General features: G+C 42.0%; 1 protein-coding gene across 2 annotated transcripts in view; it reads right to left on the reverse strand.

Moving 5' to 3' along the window:
* PLCB1 (phospholipase C beta 1) overlaps nt 1-12425 on the reverse strand; it is a 479313-nt gene that overhangs the window by 435122 nt on the left and 31766 nt on the right. For both annotated transcript variants that reach the window (XM_083495891.1, XM_083495892.1), the window contains exon 2: nt 9119-9196. In XM_083495891.1, the coding sequence (XP_083352017.1) occupies nt 9119-9196 (78 nt within the window). The remainder of the gene's footprint in view (nt 1-9118; nt 9197-12425) is intronic.

Here is a 12425-nt window from a genome sequence, read left to right on the forward strand (position 1 = left end):
ATTTGATATCCCACTTTATCACTAACCTAAGGAGTCTCAAAGTGGCTAACAATCTCCTTTCCCTCCCTCCCCCCACAACAAACACTCTGTGATGTGAGTGAGGCTGAGAGACTTCAGAGAGAAGTGTGACTACCCCAAGGTCAGCCAGCAACTGCATGTGGAGGAGCAGGGACGCGAACCCAGTTCACCAGATTACAAGTCCATTGTCCTTAATCACTACACCACACTGGCTCCCAGTGTGGGAGAAGACCATCCTGGAAGCTGAATAGACAACAAAGCTTAGTGATCTGGGAGATTCTGTGGCAGAGAGAAGAGCAGAAAAAGAGGCAGAAGCTGGAGCAGGGGAGGAAGGAGGCCAGGAGGCAGAAATGAGTCAGGCTGGTGAAGAGTCATAAGCATCTCCCCCTCCTGCTGCAATAAGCTCCTCTCCCCCCCGGTCTCCCAGAATCAGAAGAGGCATGAAAAGGGTGGAGGAGAGGTTGGCTTTATGCAGGTGCAATCTCCAACTGCTTGGGGAAATCCCTGGAGAGGAAAGTATTTGACAGCTGTGGAGAGGTATGGACTTTCAGTCTTGGCAACTGACCCATGGAGCTGATGGACTCATTAGACCTGACACTCTGCCAAGTCTGTGCAGATCGTGTTCTTGCTAATAAAGAGTTAACTTCAACTTGATTATGTGATTTACCACCAGCTCACTTCTAACACCAAAGAATGGTGAACAGCTATTTCAACCAATGTCAGCTCTGACAACTGGATGGGAAACAATGCTGCCACAGTCCCATGTATTAATTTAGGCTGGTGAAAGAGGAGTTATTAGTATGTGAGATGAGAAGTCTCTGGTTTGAGTTCCACCTTGGACATGAACTAAAGCAGTTCCCTTTGGCGGACCTCTCTCAGCCTTACTGTATTACAGTGGTACCTCGGGTTACATACGCTTCAGGTTACAGACACCGCTAACCCAGAAATATTGTTTCAGGTTAAGAACTTTGCTTCAGGATGAGAACAGAAATCATGCTCCAGCAGCGCAGCAGCAGCGGGAGGCCCCATTAGCTAAAGTGGTGCTTCAGGTTAAGAACAGTTTCAGGTTAAGAATGGACCTCTGGAATGAATGAAGTACTTAACCCGAGGTACCACTGTATTTGCAATATGAAGATAATACTAGAGGACCTTACAGGGTGAGCTGAAGGATTTCAGAAATACTGGTTGTGATACACAATCAACATTCTCAAGGATATGCTACACTTAAAAGGATATAGGTCTGGATGCTTGTACCAGACTTCCTGTTTTTGTTTTTATGTTTTTGTTTTATTTTGTTTTTGTTTTCTACGATTTACAACAGTTTATGTGCCGAGAGAAGGAAAAGCTTTACTTGACTGGTGATCACGGCCAGTGGCGAAGCATATGCCCGCGCTGCCCAGGGCGGGCGCGTTCCCGAGGGGCACCAGCGTGCGCTCCCAAGGGGCGCGGAGGGTGCCCTCCCAAGCACGGGATAGCCGCATGCACACCCACCGATCCTGTTTCTTTCCTCTCCCCTTCCCACTCGCTTGCCTCCTTCCCGTCCTCTCCCTTGCCTGCCTGCCTCCTCCAGCCGGAAGCACAGGGCAATGGCGCACAGCCCACCCGTGACTCCTGCACCTACCACCAGCCATCAAGGAAAGGGAGGAGTTGCTGCGCAGCGCTCCTGGCTGGAGGAGACTGGATTGTGGCCTGAATTTTAAGGCACAACATTCCTTTTGGGTCCTATGAACAATCAGCAGAATTTTGCTGTGTTCTAGGCATTAAACCTGCATTGTGATGGTGTATCCTCCAGGTTTTCCATCCGTAAGTTGCTTACTGGGAAGCCTACAGCTGCTTATTGTGAACACAGGCTTATTACGGCACATTTTTAGAACCTGAGTCATATGGATGTTCCTGGGTGGCTGGTTATAAATAAAATGTAACCTATACTGTTAAGTCCCTGTAGTCACTACTGGGTCATGACAGTTTTTGCATGAGCAAAGAGCCATAAGCAGACTCTGATTCTAGATATTAATTACTGAAATGCATTATCCTGCTTTTAAGCTAACAGATACAGAATTACGAACCCAAAATGCAGATGGGCTCAGGACAAGCATTTGTGCACTGTATAAATTCCTTCCACTGTAGATTCCGAAAATCACCCCCAGTCCAAAACACACTCTTCTTCAGAAACCCACAGATCTCATCCTGTACACCTTAAAGCAATGGTGGGGAACCTGTGGCCTTACATTAGATGCTAGACTACAACTCCCATCATTCCTGATCACTGGTCATGCTGGCTTGGGCTAATGGGAATTGCATCCCAAAACATCTGGAGGATCTCAAGCTTGGAAAGGCTATTCCAGATGATCCCACAAAGATACGCTATTACATGGTTTGTACTAAAAGGGTATCTTCAATGGATTCATTGAGCTGTAGCAAAAACTTGCTTGGCCAAAGATCAGAGTGGCTTGTTCAAGTTCTAGCTCATCTGCTTCATACTGAGGAATGCAGACCTCTGCACAAGCCATGCCTCAGGGGCAGGGAGGTAATGGATATCAAAGTTTGATTTAAAGACCAGCATCAAAACCTGCTTGTTCAGGAAGTACGCATGAACGTTCCTTGACAACTTTCAGAAAAAATATGTGCCAGTTCAGTTCTCCTTGCTACTCCCATCTCAGAAAATTATTAGACAGATTAGAGAGCACCAAGAATTACAAGGACACTGGCATGCTGTTCTAAATATTAAATATGGCTGCTGTAGCGTATGAGCAATTATTTTACTATCCATTTAAACCTGCCTGTTCATTTCTTTTGTTAGAAATTATTGCAAGCTTCTATGCAGACATTAAAATGTAACATGTAAGCCTTGTGTGGTGTTGTGCGTATGCGCTAGTGATGCGCATGTTGCTGCTCTTCGATACTGCAACTCAAGATGGGCAAACTGGTCTTTTCCCAGCCCGTGTCAATTTCACAAGCATTAACTCATAAATATGTTCCTTTTCATTTGCTACATCAATGTGCTTTCGTTATTTAATCCACACACTTTTTTGCATTTAAATACCGATCTAAATATTCATTTCTGAAGCTATTTGTTTATTTAAAAAAACACCATTTTGATATGTTTTGCAAAGGCAAGATCCATGTCAGAATATGTGGGAACTGAAAAGCCCACTGAATAACTTAATTTCCAATCCACACATTAGTTCAAGAGCTGCTGATCAGACTCATAGCTCCATAAATGGCTTTATCTGTAAGCAAAATCTGAAATTCAAAGAATATAGTTATGCAGGCAATACACAATTTCCACTGTCTGCCCTGTATTTTTGCTTGATCTTTCCTTTTCTCATTATTCCAGCACACTGTGAGTTCTTTCTGGTCATTTCAAGAGCCCTTGGTCCCAAATGAGACAAAACTGTGTAAGAAATAGCCCAACACACTTAAACAACAGGGATGGGGGGGGGGGAATCAACCCTCAGAAAACCTACTCCAGGATTTTAACATCATCAACAATAACAAGTGCAAGAAATATTGCACAGAACTTTTAGCCCAAGGTCAATCAGGCTGCTGACTACATAAATCCACAGAGGGAAAAACTAATTCTTACTGTGGAATACAAATCACTTTTCTGAGCACGTTTTTCAGCTCACCCAGTAGCCCATCAGAAGGAAAGGCCATTTTAAAGATTTCCTTTAATATCAGAGTGCAGCAACAACTAAAATGAGAATCTGCTCAGCAAAATAGCATCTGCCTTTTTATTCAGAGCCTATTACTACTACTTATCAAACCTTTATTAGGCATTGTGCAAATAAAACCATAAAAGAGGAAATAACATATAAAAGCTTTGAAATATATATAAAAGGCAGCAGTTGGCTACATACATATATATATATATATACATATAAAATCAGTGGTTTTCGTTGTTAACCTGCTCCTTGGAGGACTGCTACCAAAAACTCGGCTACCCCCGCCGTTACCCTTTGGTCGACGTCGGATAGGCAGAATCCCACACATTCACCTTGCTGGGGTTCCAGACCACCCAAAAGAGGGGACAGCACGCGTTGACGTGGGATACTGTACAATGGGCAATGAAAGAGAATATGCTCTACGGTGTCCAGGACATTCATAGAACATCTGCAGAATCTCTTGTTTCTAGGAATGTTTTGATATCTTCCCCTGACAAATGCTGAGGGAAAAACATTCAAACGGGCCAGCATAAAAGCCCTACGTTGGGCTGGGATTATTAATTTAGTGACGTAATTGGCTCTGCTATCTAAGATATTTAAATCATAGAATATGGGGGAGCAAATTTTGTTTACAGCTGCCATAATATTTTGTCTCTCGACATCCTTTAGTCTAGTTTGGATATTATGGAAAATGTATTGCTCATTAGAATTGTACAGGGGCTCCAGCTCGATGCCTAAAGATTCAATCTTTTTTTCGAGGTACTGATACCATCTTGATTTATAGGAGTCTTTGAGCAAATCAGCGAGCAGACTTGATGGAGGGCAGCGAAAATGGCAGCGTAACCAGTACTTTATTGAGGTGGACCATGCCCAATATTCCATTGTGTGTATGCCTATTTCTGCACACATTGTTTCATATTTGATCACAGCTGGGAGTCCAAGAATACGTCTCAGAAAGCTGGAGTGAATCTTTTTTAAATCACTGTTATATGCTTGGACCCATAGCGGGATTCCATAGAATATCTGGGATTGCACTTTTGTTTGAAATATCTGATTGGCCGCAGGAATAAATTGATTACCTTTCTGATAATAAAAACGGGCAACTGCTGATGAGGTACACTTTGCCTGTTTTATGGCATTTGTGCGATGATTTGCCCACCCTAAATTGCTCTGGAATAAGATTCCCAGGTACCTATAGATTTTCACTTGTTGGATTTCTTGCCCTCTTATTTTCCATTTCTCTAATTTCCAACCATTCGAGAAGACCAAAATTTTTGTCTTCTCATAATTTATAGAGAGTTTGTTACATTCGCAGTAAAGGATCAGAGAAGATATAAGACGTTTCAGACCCAAGCTCGTTAATGATAGTAGGACAGCATCGTCTGCGTATAATAAGAGAGGAACTGGTTTCTGATTAAGTTTAGGGGCATGTGATTCTATTTTTTGGAGGTGATCTGGCAAGTCTGATAAAAATAAATTAAATAGAAAGGGAGCGAGAATACACCCTTGTTTTACCCCTTTCGAGTTTGGGATGTCTGATGAAAGGTGACCTTTGGTGTTAAGTTTAACTTGACAGGTATTGGAAGAGTATAGATTTTGTATTAGAATCAATAAGCGCTGATCAATTTTTAATTCTGCGAGTTTCCTCCACAGCTTTGGGCGGTCAATTGAGTCGAATGCACCACGAAAGTCTACAAAAGCAGCATATATCTTAGATTGCCTTTGGGATCTATATTTTTCAACCAAATGCATAAGTATAAGGCAGTGGTCTAATGTAGAGCAACCTTTGGAGAAACCTATTTGTTCTTTCCCTGGTAAATTTAGATTTTTCTAAAGAGCCTATTAAAACGTGCATTTGTTTATTAATATAGCACCCCTCCGCCTATCACCCTTAATTCACCAAGCCAACCTGTCAGGAGCAAGCTCTCTTACCTGTGATGGAACAAATGCCCACGAACATATTCTCCACTAACAATGAGCCTGAGCTGAAAGAGGCTAGGAGGTAACGTGTGTGGCAGTTGATGCGCCCAGCTTCCTGGTACGCCCCTCACATGGGCACAGTGAGGCTTAGTGAAGCTGGAAATCAGACTCCATATTCTTTGGACCATCATCAAGTTAAAAAAGCAGCTAGGTAAAGGGACCCCTGACCATTAGGTTCAGTCGTGACCGACTCTGGGGTTGCGGTGCTCATCTAGCTTTATTGGCTGAGGGAGCCAGCATACAGCTTCCGGGTCATGTGGCCAACATGACTAAGCCGCTTCTGGCGAACCAGAGCAGCACACGGAAATGCCATTTACCTTCCCGCCGGAGTGGTACCTATTTATCTACTTGCACTTTGACGTGCTTTCGAACTGCTAGGTTGGCAGGAGCAGGGACTGAGTAACGGGAGCTCAACCCGTTGCGGGGATTCGAACAGCCGACCTCCTGATCGGCAAGCCCTAAGCTCTGTGGCTTAACCCACAGCGCCACCCGCGTCCCCTAAGAAAGCAGCTACATGTGTATTATTGTTTATTCTTTGAGAATCAAACTATCCTGTTGATAAGCATCTTATTTATTTATTGCATTTCCTGTATATCCACCCTGCGAGGTAGGTGAGGCTGAGAGGCAGTGACAGGCCTAAGGTCACCAAGTGAGCTCCATGGCTGAATGGAGATCTGAACCCTGGTCTCCCCGGTCCTAATCTGACACTCTAACCACTGCTCCACACTACCTTTTCTTCTTCTTTTTACCAAATTTTTTTATTGGTTTTCACATTTATCACATAAAAGAGAAAAACAAAAAAAGACAAATATTGTGATACACAAAATACAAAAATCCCATAAGAACAAATTTTAACTTCCAAATCCTAATTTCATTACATTAATAACTGACTTCCGCGAATCCCCTCTAACTGAATTTCATTATATCACCTATTTAGCAGTTCTCCAAATTCATTTTTCTAATAATATTAACTTCTTTCATTTACTAACTTCTTCTCCTTTATTACTATTCTAATCCTTAATATTTATTAATAACATATTCATATTCCACCCCTAAGCCTAATTGTTGCTTACAATAAATTTCTCTTTATTCCACACTAGCTTTTCTTAATGCCATCTTCTTAAGACTGTGGATGCTATAGATCCATTTGCCCAAGTATTACATGACCCTTGTTTGCCTAAAGCGTTTACCTTTGCTTATCAAGGTTTGGGGCCAATGACCAATTTTCACTTTAGGTATAGTGAATTCTGTACTGACATTCAGGGAGGAGGGCTTCACTCTTTTGCCCTGCACCATTTTCCTGATAAGGCACTCCCAGAAGCTACTAGTAGTCACAGAGCAGAGAGGGGATTGATAACAGGAACTTCAAATAGTATTTCAGAAGAGACAAAACTTAACTGGAGGTAGGGGGGAGAATTCACATACGCGGTGCCCCTTCTCCAAATCAGAGCCCTTCCCTATTATTGCCTCTGCATAAAAGAAACATAGGAAAAGCCATTTGCAGATTTGCATTCTTTCATACTTTGTAGTTCTCCCCATCTTCGTGTATTTTAGTTCTTATTTTGAACAAGAAGGCAATTATGAGATAGGATCATTAACTGCAATAAGAAATCCATCGCTTTCAGACATGAAGGTACATATTGTTGCGTTCTAAGATCTTCCGATTCTCCACACATGCTAAATACTAGCACTGGAAACTCAGAAATGATAGCCATTGGGTCTTTGGTAACACTTGTCAAGTTTGTACCCTCGTCTTCAGTTTGCAAGGTTCTGTCATTCTTTTGTCACACTTACTTAGCTTTAGGGAGACACCAAACTGAAGGCTTAAAAGTTAAGTCTGCATCTCCAGAACATTTCATCCCCTTTTGATAAAACCTCAGCCTTTGTTTGCCCAGCTGTGAAATTGTTTTATTTCAGGCAAGGGGAGAAAACAGATAATGTTCCTTAACTCAGATTTGCCTACCCCTCCTCCAGGTACATACTGCTAGCTTAAAACCAACTATGGATGAATATTTTTGGCAAGCTGCCTTTCCTACACCTTCTAACCACTCCTCTGCAGTAAGCAACATTATAAGCAAGCTCTGGCATTAGCACAAGTTCTTCCTACAAGTTTTTTTTTTGCAACTAATCTTTCAATAGCTGTCAGCATTGATCGTAAACAAACACTCAAGTTTCTAAGCAAAGCTTTCAGGCAGCTGATCTATTTTTGTTTTTCTAAACAAAGCCTTTCAGAATACATTTCGGCAAATGTTTCTAAAACCATCATTATCAGCTGAAGAGAAATATCCTTCCTTGACCCTTATAGATTGGGTTTTAATCACACAGTGATAGTCCAATTCAAATTATCTTGAACAAATGCTCTTTTAAAAAGCTATAGGTATTTAAGCATTTGTCAGGAATGTAGCAATAATACTATAAATATATATCCTCCTAGAGCATGGGTAGGCAAACTAAGGCCCGGGGGCCAGATCCAGCCCAATCACCATTCTAAATCTGGCCCGCAGACGATCCGGGAATCAGCGTGTTTTTACATGAGTAGAATGTGTGCTTTTATTTAAAATGCATCTCTGGGTTATTTGAGGGGCATAGGAATTTGTTCATATTTTTTTTCCAAAATATAGTCCAGCCCCCCACAAGGTCTGAGGGGCAGTGGACATGCCCCCTGCTGATAAAGTTTGCTGACCCCTGTCCTAGAGCATCGTTTCAATATACGTACTAGTGGTTGTTGTTTTTTACAGGAACAAGGAAACACAAAATGAATGTCCTAGTACCAGGCTATATAAATAGTTGAAGACTTTCATATAAATGTTCATCATCAACGCTCTCCTTTCTCACTGCTTGCAATCTTCAAAAGTCAATAAGACTTTTTTTCCAGGTTCCTATCAAGTAGAACTGATAAGTATTTAGAAAACATGGCCACACTCTGCGGAAATGGTCCAGATTTCTCACTGGGGATGGGTGAATTTCAGTTTCACTTTCTCTCAGTTTCTTATTTTTCCAAATTTAAACACAGCCCCCCACATTTCCACATCAGCTTGTGAATTTGTTAAAAAATGTCCTCATGAAAATTTATCAGTGCTGTAGTGCAAAATTCTGCAATGCAATTTTCCCAAATAGGATGCATTTTTGTATGTTTCTTTCACTGGGGCATGTGTTCTTATGTACACTTTACCTTAGTATTTGCATTTTTGTACACGTTACTGCATTGCAATATTCAGGGAAGGATGACTTTTGAAGAATTGCTGTGCTTTGGTTTGCAAAATTTTCAGGAAGTGTGATTTAGGTAGTGAATTAAGTGTGAATCTTTAAATGTGGACTTGCTTAAATTCACACACACACACCCATCCCTAGTTCTCATCCTTAAAAAAATATTTACAAATATGTCAGAAAAGGTATTTGGTCAGAAAAAGAAGCCACCACAAAGAGGAAGCTGAAGTACTTCAATTTATATCTACCTTATTTTGGTCTGTCCAATACAAGAAAAATCCATGTGGGTCTGTTCGGACAAAAACTGACGTCACATTGGTGGAATCCTGGCAAAGAAAGAAAGGACACAGTATTAACACATTGCAAAGCTCTTCTTGCATGCCTAAATATACCACCCTAGCTAGCAAAAGGAAGTATTCGTAAATTGCCATTCATTTTATGTGCATGCCTTTCTCATTTATACAGGAGTTTGGGTAACTCATTAGACAAAGTTGGTGGAACAGAAAGGTGCCCTTAAAGTACTCAAGGAAAACAGCACACTTTACTGGCCTTGCCCTACGCAATGCTGAAGATAACACTTGCCAGTATTTATTTTAAGTCTTACTGTAGATACTCCCAGTGCCAACCAAAACACAGTTGCTTAATTCCACCGCTACCACCCCTTCAAAACGTGAGTAGGCCTTGCAACACAAAGACGTTATTCTAACTCCTCTCAATTGCTGGACAAGATCAGAGGACAACTGCAAAGTAACCCAACACCTCAGAGGCTGAGCACATTGCAAAGCCAGGCATTTTAAGTTTGCTTCCCTCCAGGGGATGCCGTCTCAAATCTGTGATGTCCGACTTGCTCCATCTATTTTAGAGTTTGTTTTCTGAGAATATTTCCACACAAGTCGGAGCCTCTCTGTCATTAACTCTCTGTCCCAGCCTCCCTTGAAGTATACAACATGTTACTTAAGTATTTTCAGATGTTTCCTTCATACACATTGCCATTCTACATTCTTCCCCTCCTGCTTTTTCTACAAATCCTGCTGCCAATTATATGCAAGAACCGTTTCACAACTGCTAGATTATAGAACCATGTTTCATGAGCTGGGATGAGCAGCTGGATTTTAGAACCATGTTAACTGAGCAGTGAAATGCAGGGGCTCGTCGTAATCCTCTGAAATCACATATCTTCCACGAGGATCTAGAAACCCCAACAAAGAATCCCAAAATGCAGGCAGCTATATAAGTCCATTGTGATATGCACACAGAAATGCACTGAGCAAAGGCAGCAGGACTTAGCTTACTAATTCAATTTATTAGCACAACTGCCGGAAAACTTGTGCATATTGTTTCAGCTGCAGTTTTAACTTGTAAAAAAAATAATGCACTGAGCATTAATAAAAGATCTTCAGCCACCTGAAATGCAGCTGATGGCTTTAAATTAGAAAAATCCTGCAAAGAAGTGTTATCACTTAAGAGAGTGTCAGCCAGAAGTAAGAAGCCCATCAAAGAAAAGGAGAGAAGTATCCAGCCCCTACTTTGTTATTCTCCTTGTTTCTCTGCTTTGCTCTATGCTAACAAGTCACCAAAACAAATCAAAAATCCTGAAAACCTCATCATCACTTCAGTTATGTACCAGAGCAAAGACGGTCCATCAGTTATCCTGGTGCTTTGGAAGATGATGACATTGCTCCTGCTCTGGGGATGAGGAGACAGGCACACACAACCTGGAATCCTCCTATTCTGTATTTCCCTTCCACTACCATCCTAGGAGTGCCCAGGAGAGGCTCATAAAATTAAAAAGAGCTCCAAGTAACAAAAATTATAATTATTCTAATTAACCTCCCAGGTTGCTCACTTCTATTTCGGCTCACTTAGCATTAAAAACAAATAGGAACCAATGTTTTCTGAGGCAATTAGTACAAACACAGTTTTGTATTTATTTGGCTTGTCCCAACTCACAGGTTCAGCTTCCAAATATGTGATTGAGGTCTACCAGTTGTGTGTTCAGACCCAGAAACCTCCCCCTTTAAATAAATTCACACTTGACTCAAATTTTGGTTTTTGGCAGAATTTAGGCCACAACTTTATTGATTACAGAAAGTGACTGGTTGCATAGGCTCTGGTTTGACTAGCTCCCTGCCATGCAGGTAGCGCTGACCCAGGGTTCCATCATAGGTCAGCCAAGGGTGAACACCTGGATAAGCAGAAAGCCAGGAACAGGCTATCTCCGCCACCCAAATGTCCCCCTGGACTCTGGCATGAGCACAACCCCCTCTCAGAGGTTGGCCCTGGATTCCTTTAACGGAATACCCTTCCCATCCCTATCACCTGAACCAGAGCCTATCCACAACCTTACAAGTTGTGACGATTTGCTACTAGGAAGGCAAAACCCAAATGGCAACAGCCAATCAGCCAAGTGGGGAAAATTCCTGCCGTGCCCCTGTACCAACGACAGACGACACACGACGGCATAGCAAGGTCAAGTGCAAAGCCCTAAAAGTAGGAAGTGGTGGGCAGGTGTTCTGAATGCACGGGCCAAAAGAGGAAGCTCTGGGTCACATGCATGGGCATAAATAGGTCCCTCGAACCATTTGGACTGCGTCCCATTGGCCAGATTGCACCCAGCTATGAAGGATCTACCAATCTGGTGTTGTGGCTGACCAATCGTACCCACCCACAACACAGAGTGTCAGTTTTCCAGGTCTCACCGCAATACGTGCCTTCTTTAAGGGAGGAGCCGATTTGTCTATGAAATCAAAATAAATGTGTACCAGCAGTGTGTACTGCAACAGAGCATTTTTGCGTATAGTTAGGTATAGAAGATTCAATGCTGGGGCAAATTAGTGCAACTGATGAAGAAAACACTGAATTCAGAAGACTAAATTTGTAAAAAGCGAATTCTTAAAAGCTCTTGGTCCCATGGAGGTAAGTTCTTTTTGCTTGCCATCTTTACAGAAAGTTCCATTGCCCAGTGAGCCTAAGCTGCACAGAGACATCCTCCATTACTCTCCAGCACATGTTGTCAGAAAACAAATAAACGGAAAACAAGAATTCACCCAGGGGCAAAAGAATCTCTTGGGGAGCTTGAGTCCAGCCCCCTTAATAGGAAAAGGCTGTCAAGAGTGGTTGAAAAGTCACCACCCACCTCTTCATCAGTCAATATCCTAGTAGTAGAACAAACTACAGGAGGTGGAGGTTTGTGAAAAGCACATCAGGGGAAGCTCGCTCTAAAATAAGATTTCAGTTCTTCATTGATTTGAATTTGTCACCCTGAGAATTGGACTATTTGTTAGTCCAGGGAGGAAAGAATTTCTAATTTACACCTCACTGGGTAGTCTGAAGAATCCTCGTCCTACCACCAGTATTTAAGAGCGATTGGGAAAAGGATAGAAATTGGGAAGATCAAAGTGCTCTATTCTAGGAACGAGACGTGGAAATACACAGAATAATTGAAAAGACTGCTTTGCTAGCTATCTCCCCAAATGGAGTTCTGCCCTTTTAAAATGGAAATGGCAAACCCTGGCAATCGTAGCCAATTGTTCATTGCACTGTTCTTCCTGCTTT

This window comes from Podarcis liolepis (assembly GCF_965112155.1).
Source record: "Podarcis liolepis genome assembly, chromosome: 3".
In the NCBI taxonomy this organism is placed as follows: Eukaryota; Metazoa; Chordata; class Lepidosauria; order Squamata; family Lacertidae; genus Podarcis; species Podarcis liolepis.